The sequence below is a fragment of the Jaculus jaculus genome, chromosome 21 (assembly GCF_020740685.1).
Source record: "Jaculus jaculus isolate mJacJac1 chromosome 21, mJacJac1.mat.Y.cur, whole genome shotgun sequence".
NCBI classification, from domain to species: Eukaryota; Metazoa; Chordata; class Mammalia; order Rodentia; family Dipodidae; genus Jaculus; species Jaculus jaculus.
This window is the reverse complement of record NC_059122.1, coordinates 13,300,072-13,313,063: the sequence shown is the minus strand read 5'-3', so window position 1 is coordinate 13,313,063 and position 12,992 is coordinate 13,300,072. Positions and strand designations below refer to the sequence as shown.

The window sequence follows — 12,992 nt, the reverse complement described above, 5'->3', positions numbered from 1 at the left end:
CTTGACTTTGGGGCGCTAGGGCCTGCTTGCCCGGGGCCACCAGCGCCGCCGCAGGGCTTCCTTCCCTCCACAGGCCGGAGAAAACAGGCCACAGCTGGGGGTGGGGAGGAGGAGAACCCGGAGCCCTGCCGAACCTGTTGGAGGAGGAAGCTGGTATCCACTGATGTCCCCGGGAGCTCGTACTGTCCCCAGATATTCAGAGAAAGTGCCCTGGGGCCTCCCAACCTCCTCCGAAACAGTCATAAACCCGCTTATCATCACCGAATTAACCTCAATGAGCTTTAATGGTGTTAAGGCCTCATCTCCTTTTCCTGTTGCAAGTGACTCAACTCACAGGCACTGGGGGGAGTTGGCTCTGACCGGTAGCTCACCCTCAGCCCCCGCACCCTGGGCCCTGGGACCCTAGGTGGCCCATCCCAGCTGTAACTGCCTCCTTACTTCTTCCCAAATGTCCAGACCACGGTTTACCTCTCTTCCTTTCTTACTGCTCAAGTCTTTTCCTCTCTTTTAATTTTTTTTTTGTCATCTAAAAAGACTTTTATTACTAAAAAAAAAAAAAAAAGCAGATGAGACAGGTTGAATGGTAGAAACAAGCTGTTAAAAAAAGAAGGGGGGAAAAAAAGGAAATACGGTGCAGGTGATACTTTGTGGAGTTGGCTAACATCACCTGTCCTGCCACGGAGCTTTTCTGTGGCTGATTTTCTCTGCTGGAACCCTCCGTGGGTCATCTGGGGCTCTCCGCCGCTGAAAGGACGCTGTAGAAAGGCAAGGTAGTGTTATGATTTTAATAAAATTGTCTCATTGAGGAGCGCGCTTCTGTGCGGCCCCTGTCGTCGGAGCCTGGGTTTGCCACAGCAAAGTCTGTAATCAGAGAAAAATACTAGCTTTGTTGAGGGGTAGAATATATCATTGGCTAATGTGTGTGGTTTTTTAAAAATAATGCTAAGCATTGGAATAATTAAAGAGTGAGAAATAACCCGTGTCTCCTTTCTCCTCTCTGCTCGGCATTGTCTTAAAGGCAGAAAGAGCGCCTTTCGGAAGACCTGGTTAGTTTTAATTCGGATTTTTTCTTTCTTTTTTTTTTTTTTTTTTTTTTCCTCCCTCACCCGCCTTTCCCTTCGCGCGGGTCTGACTCGCAAATCCCCAAACTGGCAGAAGCTGGGGAAACTTGCAGCCGGCAGGCAGTTCTCCCAGAGGTGGAGGCAACCCTCCCCCGCCTCTGGGTCCCTGACCCACTGCCTGGTTTGCCCGTAGAGCGATTTTAAAAAGAAAGAAAGCAAAGGAGAAAGGAGCCGGGCTGTGGTACCCCGTGCTAGCTGCTGGCGAGGGCGCCTTCCCCGGGCGGGGGAGCAGTGAAACCCGGGTATAGGGAAGCGGCCACCGGGCTCACCCTCTTCCCCCAAAGGAGCTCGTGTGTGAAGCTTGCCTGTGGCAGGGCTCAGGTCCCTGTCCATATTTTAAATTGAGCCCTTATAGTTCTCTTCTCCCCCCCCCCCCTCTCTCTCCTAGCCCCATGTGCAGTAGGGGAAAGAAAATGTGGTCTTGGAGGCCGCCTTGGCAGTCCTGTGCCCTTGGTAGGGGAGAGAGCTGTCTGCTTGGGCTGGGCCTGGCATCCTGCCCCTGGACAGTGCCCATGATGCTGCCCAGAGGGCCTGGCTTTGGGGAGGAAGAGCAGGATACCAGGTCAGAGACTGGGCACAGCCTGGAGAGACACCAGCCCTGGGGAAGGGGCTGGGTGTCAGAGCGCCTGCCGCCCCGTAGGTTCGCTGTGGGTCTTGGGCTTTGCCCCCGGGCTGGGGTGGGCTTCTGGGAAGGAGAGGAGGGCTGTCAGTGAGCCCAGGGAAGACGCAGATGCCGCAAGAAGAGAAGAGGAAGGTGGGCAAGCAGAGGGGGCAGAGGCTGGGTACCCTAAGAGTGCCTGCAAGCTGCTCAGGGAGTTATTTATCTGCTTCAGGTGTTTTTAATTAAATGTGTTTCTCTCATTCTTGTTATTTAGTGCTCAGACTTTTCAGCAATCCCTTGCATTTGACTTTTTACATAAGCAGAAACTTTTTTTTTTCCTCCTTGGAGAGATATTGTGGGAGGTATTTTGCCTTCAGCGCTTTCTCTTTCCTGCTTTTTTTTTAAAATACAATTTTAAAATTATAAAGTAAATTTAGTGCTCGTGAAAAGTGAGGGGGGGGGAAGCCAGCTGAGTCTAGAGCCAGGGAAAGGGTAGGTAGACAGCAACGTTCATCCTCCCTCTCCAATGGCAGCCCGGCTCCAGGACCTTGACCTCTGGGCAGCCCTCAGCCCCCTACTTTCTGTGTCCCCTCTTCTCCCCTGCAGAGATCTGAGAGAGGTGAGGACCCTGACAGCCCGTTCTTACCTTAGGAAACTAGTGGTACATCTGCTTCCCTCCTGACCTACATACCCGAGGTTCCCCTGACTTTCCCCGGTCGGGCCTGGACGCAGGGTTCTGGGAGGGGCGGCTTTACTCCCCTCTAAGACCATTTGGCTTTTAGTTCTGTGGCTCCTGTGCGCACCCCCCCCCCCCCCACTCCAGGCATGCCTCAAAGTCTGCTAAACCACGGCACAGCTGGGTGCACAGCTGGATGCCCCCTCGACGGAATCAGAGCTGGGCCGGCTCCCAGAAAGACACCCAGACAGCGCGGACACACACACACGCACACATACACACATACACTCACTCACTCCCAGAAGCGGGGGTGCGAGGGACCTCAATTCACCAAGCGTTTCTGTGGTCCCACCTCTGACGTGTGTGCGCGCACACAGGAGCTCACATTTCATGCCACCGGCCGGCCGGAGGTGTCCCTAAGGATTTAAGTTATGGGGACTCTATGGCTTAAAATCGGCAGGCCTGTTCAGCAGCAGTGGGGGTGCTTCTTTCTCTGGGTGCAGTTACATGAGTGGGCGCTCTCGGTGGCACCGTATTGGACTTATGGACACGCGTTCTTCTTTTTTACATATTAACACCCTTCTGCTAAAAAGTTTGTCCCAAACATTAGGAAGCCCAGGCCTCAAAAGGCTAAGGCTGCATATTGCAAATTAATAACAGTAATGTAAAAACACACACACACACACACACACACACACACACACACACCACCATGTCCTCCAGCCTGCTTTTCTCTCGTCCTCCCAGCTATGAGCCCTGTAAGGGCTTGTAAAAATTAGAAAGAGCCCAGGGGCGTGTGGTCCACACTGCTTCCGGATCCATCCGTCCACCCTTCCGCGCTGCGCCGGGCGCCTGCAGGCCGCTCACAGGCTTAGGCGGAGAGGTGGATTTCAGCATCTCAGGACCTGAGAAGTGATAAGGAATAATTCCTTGCCAATTGCATTTTGTCATCAACATCTGGAAAGTGACATTGCGGCTTTCTTCCTGCAGCCTCCCCCTCCCCCGCTCCACCGTTGTCACCTCTCCTTTTTTTTTTTTTTTCCTGCACACTTAAAATCTTTTTTGTATGCTTGCCCTCCACACTTCAGTTTTCTGTACTGTGAAAACATCTTCACTGCTTTGTTCAAATGGAATTTTGTTTGAATTTGGCCTGTCGTGAAAAACATATATGCATCTTATAGTCTGACAGTATAATTTTTGAATGAGTTCATTTGAGAGGGCCGGGAGAGCCAGTGATAATCTCCCCCACTTTTTTTTTTCTTCTTCCCTCCCCCTCAACAGCTCGGCCAGAAGAGCGGACCGTCGGAGCCCTCTGCTGGCCCCACACCCCTCCCCCTTTTCTGCTTCTGCTCCTCACCGGCAGGTAGCAGCAGGGTCGCCCCCCACCCTCCAAAGGCCCTTCTGCGATGTTTTTGTTTTCTCTTCGCCCCCCAAAAATATTTGAACCAAAAAGCCTCTCTTTTTTTTCCTCCACCCACAGCAAACTGAAAGGGCTAGTGAACCGTGATTCAACAGAGCGAGGGCGCCTCTTTTCTTTCTTAGCATTAATTAACTCAAGTTCGTTAGGACGTTGGGTCTGTCGCCCACAGTTTTCTCTTGTGTGTGCTGAATCGGGTCATAGAGGGAGACTTCCCCGTGCAAACAGTTTGTGTTGGAGCTGGGGGACACAGAGGGGAAGAAAGGCTGAGATAAGAAAGGGAGCCCCGGAGGGACCGAGCCCCCACCGGCAGAGGGTGGGCTCACCTCCGAGGCTCCCTGGGCCCTGAAGCCTGCCTGCCTGCCTCCGTGGGGGCTAGGCACCAGGGAAATGAGGATTCTAAGGTTTCCTTGGCGATGATCCCGATCATAAAATAATCGGGGAGCGATGCGTTTGGAAGGGTTGGAAAACTGGCCTTCCCCGGGCTCGGGAATCTGCACATTTTGGGGGGAAAGCCTCTTGCAGAGACAAGGCCAGTTCGGCGTCCTCAGAACCCCCCAGAGCGGCGAAAACCCCAGAGCTTCAGGCTGGCCTGTTGCTGCAGCCGCTGGGGTGCAGGCTGGCTGGGTGACTGGGAGATCCCTGGCCCAGGAGAGGGTGCTGGGTGGATCCTGACTGAGCGGTCAGTGAAGGCCACCACCTTTCAGGTTGTGTCACTGCCCAGAAGCCCCTGAGCCTCAAGGGGTGGGGGAGGGGAGATCCTGCCACAGGGCCCTGGTCTCACTGGGTGCTTCGTGCCCATGCCCGGCCTCACTGTGGTGCCCTTTCTCTCCCTCTTTCTTTCCCTTGCCTCTTCTCGGATTTTTGTCTGTTCTTTAGAGAAAGCTATGGAGCTGGCCTGTGAGGTTTCTCCTTGGGCCCTGGGCTGCTTGGAGTGACACTTTCAAGGCCAACTAGGTGGGTGTCTCCCCCGCCCCCCGCCCCCACTGACCCTTGAAGCCCTCGGCTGTCACCCTACGCTCTTCAGAGGGTACCATTCCCCCCACACAGCACCTTGGCTGGAGGAGAGGACTGTGGCCTGCCTGGGTGGACTTGTATTTGGTGACACATGGAAGTTTCAAGCTCACTAATGAGTTAAATGTTTTTTGTTTCCCATTCCCCATGGAGGATGAGCTAACTAAACAATTTCCAGTGGCACCAGAGAGAGTAGACCATCTTCCCCCCCCATACCACCACCAACACCCCCATTCTTACCCTAGTTCATTTTGTGCCTGAAGCAGGGGAGCGTTGGGAGCCAGAAAGAGGCTGCCTGTTGGCCCGGTCCCAGGCCACAGATCCTAGTTTGTAAGAAGGAGGAGAAAGTGTTAGCAGTTTACAGGAGAGAAGTGTAGGCCCCGAGCGAGCAAGCAAGCTAGCGAGCGAGACCCAGCCCAAGGCTGCGGGACAAATCTATCAGGGAAGCCTGAAGACTCTTTTCACACAAGCTTCGTGACCTTTTCCTGGGCAAGGGAAACAGGCCCGAATCAGCCAAAACCCGCTTCGACCAAATTATCTGAGCCTTCCCCGAGAAAGTGCATTTTCCGGTTTCCATTTCCTGCATTTCCCAAACTCTTAGAAGGCGTCACCCAGGCTGCAGGGCTCCGTCTCCTGGCCCCCCAGATGGGGAGGTCTTGCCTGCCCAGCTGCTAGATTAAGCAGCCAGGCCCTTTCCCTTTGCTGCCCTCCACGCGGGAGCCCAGTCCACAGTTCCCGGAGAATCCAGCCATGGCCTACTTGTGGCCTTTTGGGGGGCAGCATTCAGACAAGACAGGGGGGATCTCTTGGGGGGGCTATGAAGCTGCCCCCCCTTTCAGTGCTGAGACCAAAGCTGAGTTATAAAATGCCAGGAACCGGGTGAAGCCAGTAGGATTCGACCTGTGGCCTTCGTCATTTCTTACCCAGCCCGCGGATCCACATTAGTGAAACAGATTCCGGAATATCGGGTAATTTCTATCTGAGTTTTGCCAGTTATGTGCACTAACTGGATACTTATCCAGATCAACACAGGCCTGTGTGTCCCGGATCTCAAAAGAACCTATTTAGACCCTAAAGCCATCGGGTTGGGGGACAAATAGGATTTTATTTCTAAGACACAAACAACTGTGCTTCCAGACTATGGGTAGGAACAGGCCAGCTGTAAAAACCTCTATGGAGCTGGAGAAATTATTTTGTTACCTTGAAGAATTTTTAATATTGTATATGGGAGTAAAGTACTAGGCACATTTTTCTATTTTCTCTGAAAGGATCCACAAGGCCTCAGTTGGTTAGGAATGTGTTTTTGAAAACCACGTATTGCACGTTTTTTCGCCATTAGAAGAAGTCATTTTTCTTTTTCACCCCCCCCCCCCACTCCTGCCTTGGAACCCTTTTCTATCTATCTTCCTACCCCTTGCTTAGTTTTCCTCCTCTCTTACTTTCTCTTCATCTTTGTCTTTTGTGCAGTTTTGGGCCCAGCACGGTGCTCTTTTCAAGTTTGCCTTTTGCTTTTTTTTATTTTTTCCTTTCTCCCCTGCATTTTTCTTGCATTGTGGCCTGCTCCGTCCTTTTTGGAGTTGAGTCCTAGCGATGGCTGAAACGGGCACGGGTGTTTATTTGAACACTGTTTCAGCGAAAACTGTTGCTACTTTTCCTCCAAACTCTATATTCCCAACAATGAAAGAGAGAGGCCTGTCTCTGAAAACCCAAAGTCCATGTGGACTTCAAAAGCCATATTGCTAGCTTCTTGATTTTCCTTACAAGGGCTGAAAATACTTTTCTTCCCCAATTTTCCTGTTTTTCCCTTATTCTTTGGGCGGGAGAGCTGTTTTTTTTTCTTTTTTTTTCTTTTCTTTTCTCTTTTTTATTTATTTGCTCCTTACCATCCCTGGCTTCCCTTCCCCTTGGAGTTTTTCCCCTCTTCCCTCCTCCCTCCCCTTCCTCAGTGGTGAGCCTATCCCCCCTCAATTGCTTGCCCCTTCCGTGGGAGGGGGTGGGGGGCTTGACTCAGACCTGGAAAAGCAGTTTTGTAGTCTGGGCTCTGGTCTGGGTGCAGCTGGGTGCCGAGGTCTGACCTCCTCCGGAAAGGGGAGGTGGGGGGTGGGAGTGGGAAGGGAGAAAGGAAGGGGCTGGGACTTCAGGTAATCTTCCACCTAGAGCCTTGACTGTCTCCTAACAAAAGGGGGGGGACAGTCCCCTTTTGTCTGAGGCTCTGGAGGGCGTGTCTGGGCTGCTGGCACCGGGGCCTGGGCCCGCGAGGCGGGCGGGGGGGGGGGGGTTGCTTTTAATGGAACCTTGGCACTTCTCAGAGGGAGGGACAGAGGAAGGGAGGGAAGGAGGGAGGGAGAGAACGGGAATACGTACACCTCTCTACCGTCGTCGCGAGGAGCTAGCAGGTCCTGTGGGAGAGGCTGCCTAAAGCCCCCCCCTCCCCAGCTCACCTTGGCTGGCCTGCAGCCCCTGGCTAGAGGATCGTGAACAGTCGTTCTCCAAGGGAAGGACTTGTTGCTGTCTCTGCCCCGAGCTGTGTCTGGGCTTCCGTCACTTCTCTGATCTTGTCACTCCTCCGTGGACCTTTGACCCCTCCCGGGCCTCAGTCCCTGGAGAGAGTGAGTCCTGCTGTCTCCTGCTGCCCTAACTTCCCTGGATCCTTCCGTAGACATCTTCCAGCTGTAGAAATCTTGCTCCCCAGCCCCCTACCCACCCCCCCGCCCAGACTCCAGCCCACTTGTCCACCAGAACCAGCTTCAGCCTTGTGGGGCCTGGGACACTTACACCTCGCACTGTGGCTGCAACGAGGAAACAGCTTTGCCAGTTACATCAGCCATTTTCTGCCTAATATTTAGCACCCCCCACCACCATCACTCCCAAACCTGTGCCAAATACAAACTCACTCACTTGCGGTTTTTACAGCCTCGTCCTGACTTTAGAAAGTGACATTGCTCCCTTGAGGTGGCCAGAGGCAGGGTTTGGTACCTCACGGTCGCTAAGTGTCTTTGGCTGGTTGGACCAAAGCTTGTTGTTCACAAGATGTGAATTATTGAAAACCACCCTAAGAGGCTTGTCTGCCCGTGGCACCTGCCTCCTGCCCGTTTCCTCCCTCCTTGGGGGTCAGCTGTGAACTCTCTGCACTGGAGTGGTCCATTCAGGGTATGGGGGGGTGGTCCCAGGTGCTGGGTGGCACCTCCCGTTGTCAAGGGGGTAGATGTTTTGTTTGGGCTCTTCCGGTAACCTTTCCCGGTCACCAGACGGAAAGGCCGCAGTGCCCAGGGCTTTTCAGACAGCGAAGAAAGAGGCATGAGGGAGCGGTGACCTTTTTTTTTTTTTCTTTTTTTTCCCTTTGCCAGCTGAGTGTTGAGTCTGGAGAGAGGCCGTGGGGACTGTTGGAACAGGCTCAGCATGCCCTGCCCTGGCCTACCCTCTTCCCTGTCTCCTGACAGCTTTGCCACGGCCCAGGCCTTGGTGGACTGCACTATAGCCCTTCTGGAGAGAACCCCCACACCCCCCCCCATAGAGGAGATCTCCCCTCTCTAGTGCCCCTCCCACAGGCTAGGAGAACCCAAGCTGAGGACCCAGAGAAAGGGCACCCCGGTAGCTCACCTCTCTGGCTTGGTCTCTCCAGGGCTCAGATTGGCTAAATACTACATGCTTAGGTGAACCCTCTTGGGGTTCTTAATTTATGCTTTTGCACCTTGCCCTTTATGTATGTATGTATGTATGTATGTATGTATGTATGTATGTATTGGTTTTCTGAGGTAGGGTCTCAGTCTAGCCCCAGGCTGACCTGGTATCCTCTAGGTAGCCCCAGGGTGGCCTGGAACTCCTGCCTCCGATGGGATTAAAGGCGCCGCCACACCTGGCTGGCACCCTGCCCTGTGTCTCAGGCCGTTTAGCCTGAGTCGACTTGAGGGGACAGGTAAGCAAGAAAACGAACCCGGGATGGAGCGGGAGAGGGCGAACGTGCGGAGAGGGACGGCTGTTGTCACTTCTGCGGGGGCCCCCGGCTGTGTGTTTGGTGGCTGCGTGGTGGTGCTCGTCAGCAGAGCGCTGTGACAGGAGGCTATTTTAATAAACTGTTGCAGTTTTGCGAGCAGAGCCACATTGCGTTGGCACCCCTCGTCACCACTAATGGAGCGTGCGTGGCTGGGCGTGGGCCCCGGGGTGCGGGAGGGGGGGAGACTGCCGAGCTCGATGGGGTCTGCGGGATGGGGCGGTGGGGGAGGGAGCGGGGGGCGGGGGGAGTCAGGGAGGTGCTGGGTGCTGTCCCGCCACCCCAGCACCCTTGCAGGCAGCCAGGTCTGGGGGAGCCTGGCACGGCAGCCGCCGGGTCTCTGCCCTGGAATTGCTGGCATCACGGACACTTTCCTAGCTCTTTATTCTATTCATAGCTCTCGCGGGCTCGTGCATAGGGCTGGCGAGGAAAACTTCCACTTGCCCCTGTGGGCTCTGTTTGAAAAAAAGAAAGAAAGAAAGAAAGAAAGAAAGAAAGAAAGAAAGAAGGAAAGAAAGAAAGAAAGAAAGAGAGAAAGAAAATCTAGAACCAGAGAAAAGGGAGAGTGTGCGGGGTGGGGGGGGCCCCGAGAGAAAGACTGAAACCAAAACAGTGACGAGAGGAGCAGCTGCCTCCCTCAAGGCCTTCTGGGGCTCCTGCCCAGCCGCCAGCCCGCCCAGAGTCAGGCCTTTATTTATTTATTTTTCTAGCTTTAAAAAAAAAAAAATTATTCTGTGTCTTCTTCAACCCCAGTCTTCCTCCCCCCCCCCCCAACCTCCCCACCTACCACCCACCAATGAGTTTGCTGGGCGGCTGCTGCCAAACAGACCCGGGCGGGAGCCTAGGATGAAAAATTCATAACTGCTGGACTTTGCTTGTTCATTAGACGTGAACTTGTCGATTGGGCAAATTGTTTTTGCTCTCCAACTGCCGGGGGCTCTCCCTACCCGCCCGGCTCACCCAGCTCCCTCCTCCCCTTGGAGGCAGCCATTGGCTGCTCGCGGAAGTCTCTGTGCCAAATAGGTGGATCTCTCTCTCTCTCTCTCTCTCTCTCTCTCTCTCTCTCTCTCTGTCTCTCTCCCTCCCTCTCTCCCTCCCCCCTTTTACTGGCTTGGCACACACAAATGGATGGGGATTGAGCATGAAAGGAGAGAGAGGGAGTTTGAGAGAGAGAAAAGGAGCAACAACCCCCCCAACCCAAGGCGCTCACACACACACACACACACACACACACACACGCACGCACACATGCACACACGCTCACACATGCACACTCACACGCACAATCACATACCCCATCCCACCCTCCTTGGATCCCTCAGTCTCTCCTCTCCCCCCCCACTTTCCTCCTTCCCTCGCCCCCCCCCTTCTCTCTCTCTCTCTCTCTCTCTTGTACACGCCTGCCAGCAACGGGTCTGCAGCCGGTCAGAACTCGCCCTCTTCCCCGGGAATCTGCGAGCTCCCCCAGCTCCCCCACTTCCTCCAGTTGGGTGGAGGGAGGCGACTCGAAGTTTACACCCCTGTGCCGCTGCCAAAGCCGAGAGCCTTTTTCTTCAGCTGCCGATTTTCCCTCCTGGTTTTTGTTTTTGTTTTGCACGGGGTGGGGGGGGGGGTGTTAGAATACGTAGTTGTTGTGTGTGTGGGAGATTGATTTTGATTTAAAAAAAAATTTTTTTTGCATATTTTACTCTATTTTAAGCTAAAAGAGGATGCCCCGGGGGGGGGCAAATTGAGGGGAAAAAATTGTTGGCTTTTGTTTACCTGGAGTGTTGTATGGCAGCTAACTCGTTCCCTCTCTGCTTGCAATCCCTGACCTTTCTTTCTTTTTGCTCCTTTTCAAAAAAAAAAATATTAATTTCCCCCTCTGTGCAATGGAGCGTGGGGGGGGGTGGAGGGGAAGGGTTTGAGAATCCACCCAAGCCCAGCCCCTATTCCCCAGAACACCAATAATAACCCCCTTTAAAACATCTACCTTCCTCCCCTGCTCCTCCCCCTCCCCCTCCCCCACCCGCCCCCAACTCACAACTCTGTTGAGTCCAGAATCTCAGAATCGGGCGTTGGGCTTTGCCGGGTGCTTCAGATCAATGGTAATTATTTAATTTTTTTCCAGTTTTATTTTTGTAAACAGAAATCAATTATTATTTAAACTTCAAACAAGCAAACAAGCAAAAAAAAAAAAAAAAAAAAAAACCAAAAACTGAGAACCCAGCCCTCTGTCACTTGATTGAGTGGGAAAGAGGGTGAAGGGATTGTGGGAGGCTGGGAAACGGGCCGCAGGATGACCCACGGAGCTTTTAACCCTGATGTGGCCAAGGCAGCCACCTTATTTGTGCTAACAAGGAACGTTTTGTTCACTATTACCGTGATGAACATTAGTCTTGGTGCTGATATCAAAGCTGAAACCACATATTTAGGATGTAGATCTGATTTAGGAAAAAAAAAAAATGCTGGGGTGGACGTTCCAGGCGGATCAGAAGAAAAGAAAATGCGAACAGCTTGGGGAGAGGGGACACAGAGCTGCTTCCTCCATCGTAGATGGCATTTTCTGTCTTCCTGGGGTTAGCCAAACACGGGCTGGAGCAGGACAGGAGGACAGCCCCCTGCATGCCCTGTGTAGGTGCCCACAGACACCGTGCTGGGGTACGCCGACCCTAGCTCACGGCTGCGATAGGACATGGAGATGCCATGGGTGCCACAGAGCCTGGCGGGGGACACCAGCAGCGTGTGTGTACGTGTGTGTGTGTGTGTGTGTGTGTTGTCTGTGAGTGAGCGTGTGAGAAGAGGAAGAGAGAGAGAGGGGAGAGAGAGAAGAGAGAGAGAGAGGAGAGAGAGAATAGGTGTGTGGACAGGCTCCTGGTGCCTCTGTGTGGCTGTTGAAGCTGAGATGGGAGCAAGTGGCTGGCCAGGCTGGTGGTGGCTTCCAAGCACACTTTCCTAGAACAATTGCGGGAGAAAATCGCTGGGCGGAGGGAGGAGGAGAGAAGGCGGTTTTCCTTGTCCCCCTCCCTTCTAACACTGCTTTTCTTCTTCTCTCTTTCCCCCTCATCCCGTCTTCCCCTCCTCCCGTCCTCCCTCGCCCCGCATGCTCCCGGCTTGCCGCCTGCAGGATGAGTTCCACCCGTTCATCGAGGCGCTGCTGCCTCACGTCCGAGCCTTCTCCTACACCTGGTTCAACCTGCAGGCGAGGAAGCGCAAGTATTTCAAGAAGCACGAGAAGAGGATGTCGAAGGACGAGGAGCGGGCGGTGAAGGACGAGCTGCTGGGCGAGAAGCCTGAGATCAAGCAGAAGTGGGCATCCCGGCTGCTGGCCAAGCTGCGCAAAGACATCCGGCCGGAGTTCCGGGAGGACTTCGTGCTCACCATCACGGGCAAGAAGCCCCCCTGCTGCGTGCTGTCCAACCCCGACCAGAAGGGCAAGATCCGACGGATTGACTGCCTGCGCCAGGCTGACAAGGTGTGGCGGCTGGACCTGGTCATGGTGATTTTGTTTAAGGGGATCCCCCTGGAAAGTACTGATGGGGAGCGGCTCTACAAGTCGCCCCAGTGCTCGAACCCCGGCCTGTGCGTCCAGCCACACCACATTGGAGTCACAATCAAAGAACTGGACCTTTATCTGGCTTACTTTGTCCACACTCCGGGTAGGTCACTTTAGCCCCCAGCCCCACCCCTCACCCCCAGCCCCCCCACCCCCCGTTTTATCTGACTCGCTGGCACTTCCTTCTGTTTATTGTTCCTCTGAGTTCTAAACAACATGCCACCCGTCCTGCTGGGGCCTGTATTCCATGTAGTGCGTCCTTCCTTTCTTCCTTCTTCCGTTTGCACCCATCCTCTCTCTTCTTCCTCCTCCTCTTCTCCCTTGCCATGGTACCCCACTTGGTACATCTCCTTCTTTCCTATCTCAGAGGTGCTGTGTGTGTCGGGGGGGGGGGGCGTCTTAGGACAGGGCCAGGACGCCTCAGAGTTTCCCACCATGGTGGGACTTTGAGAAAAATGATCACAACAGCAACGTCAACAATCGGTCTTATTTAATATGAGGCAGCGGTGGTTCTGGGGAGAGGCAGGTACTGGCCTTCTCAAGGGAGAGGGAAGGGCAAATGAATGATCAGGAGAGCCAGCACGGGGGGGGGGGGGCGCTCAATGTGGGGCCCACTTGCCTAGGCAGGAGTTCTTTG

At 53.9% G+C, this 12,992-nt stretch overlaps 1 protein-coding gene across 6 annotated transcripts in view; it reads left to right on the top strand.

Moving 5' to 3' along the window:
• Nfix (nuclear factor I X) overlaps positions 1-12,992 on the top strand; it is a 119,758-nt gene that overhangs the window by 18,688 nt on the left and 88,078 nt on the right. Inside the window, exons 1-2 of one of the 6 annotated variants that reach the window (XM_045139184.1) lie at positions 10,856-10,907; positions 11,927-12,458. In XM_045139184.1, coding sequence (XP_044995119.1) covers positions 10,905-10,907; positions 11,927-12,458 — 535 coding nt within the window. In that variant the 5' untranslated portion in view covers positions 10,856-10,904. Of the gene's footprint in view, positions 1-10,855; positions 10,908-11,414; positions 11,434-11,494; positions 11,549-11,614; positions 11,658-11,744; positions 12,459-12,992 lie in introns of those variants that run through there. The other 5 variants (XM_045139181.1, XM_045139182.1, XM_045139185.1 and 2 more) reach the window with 5 other exon arrangements.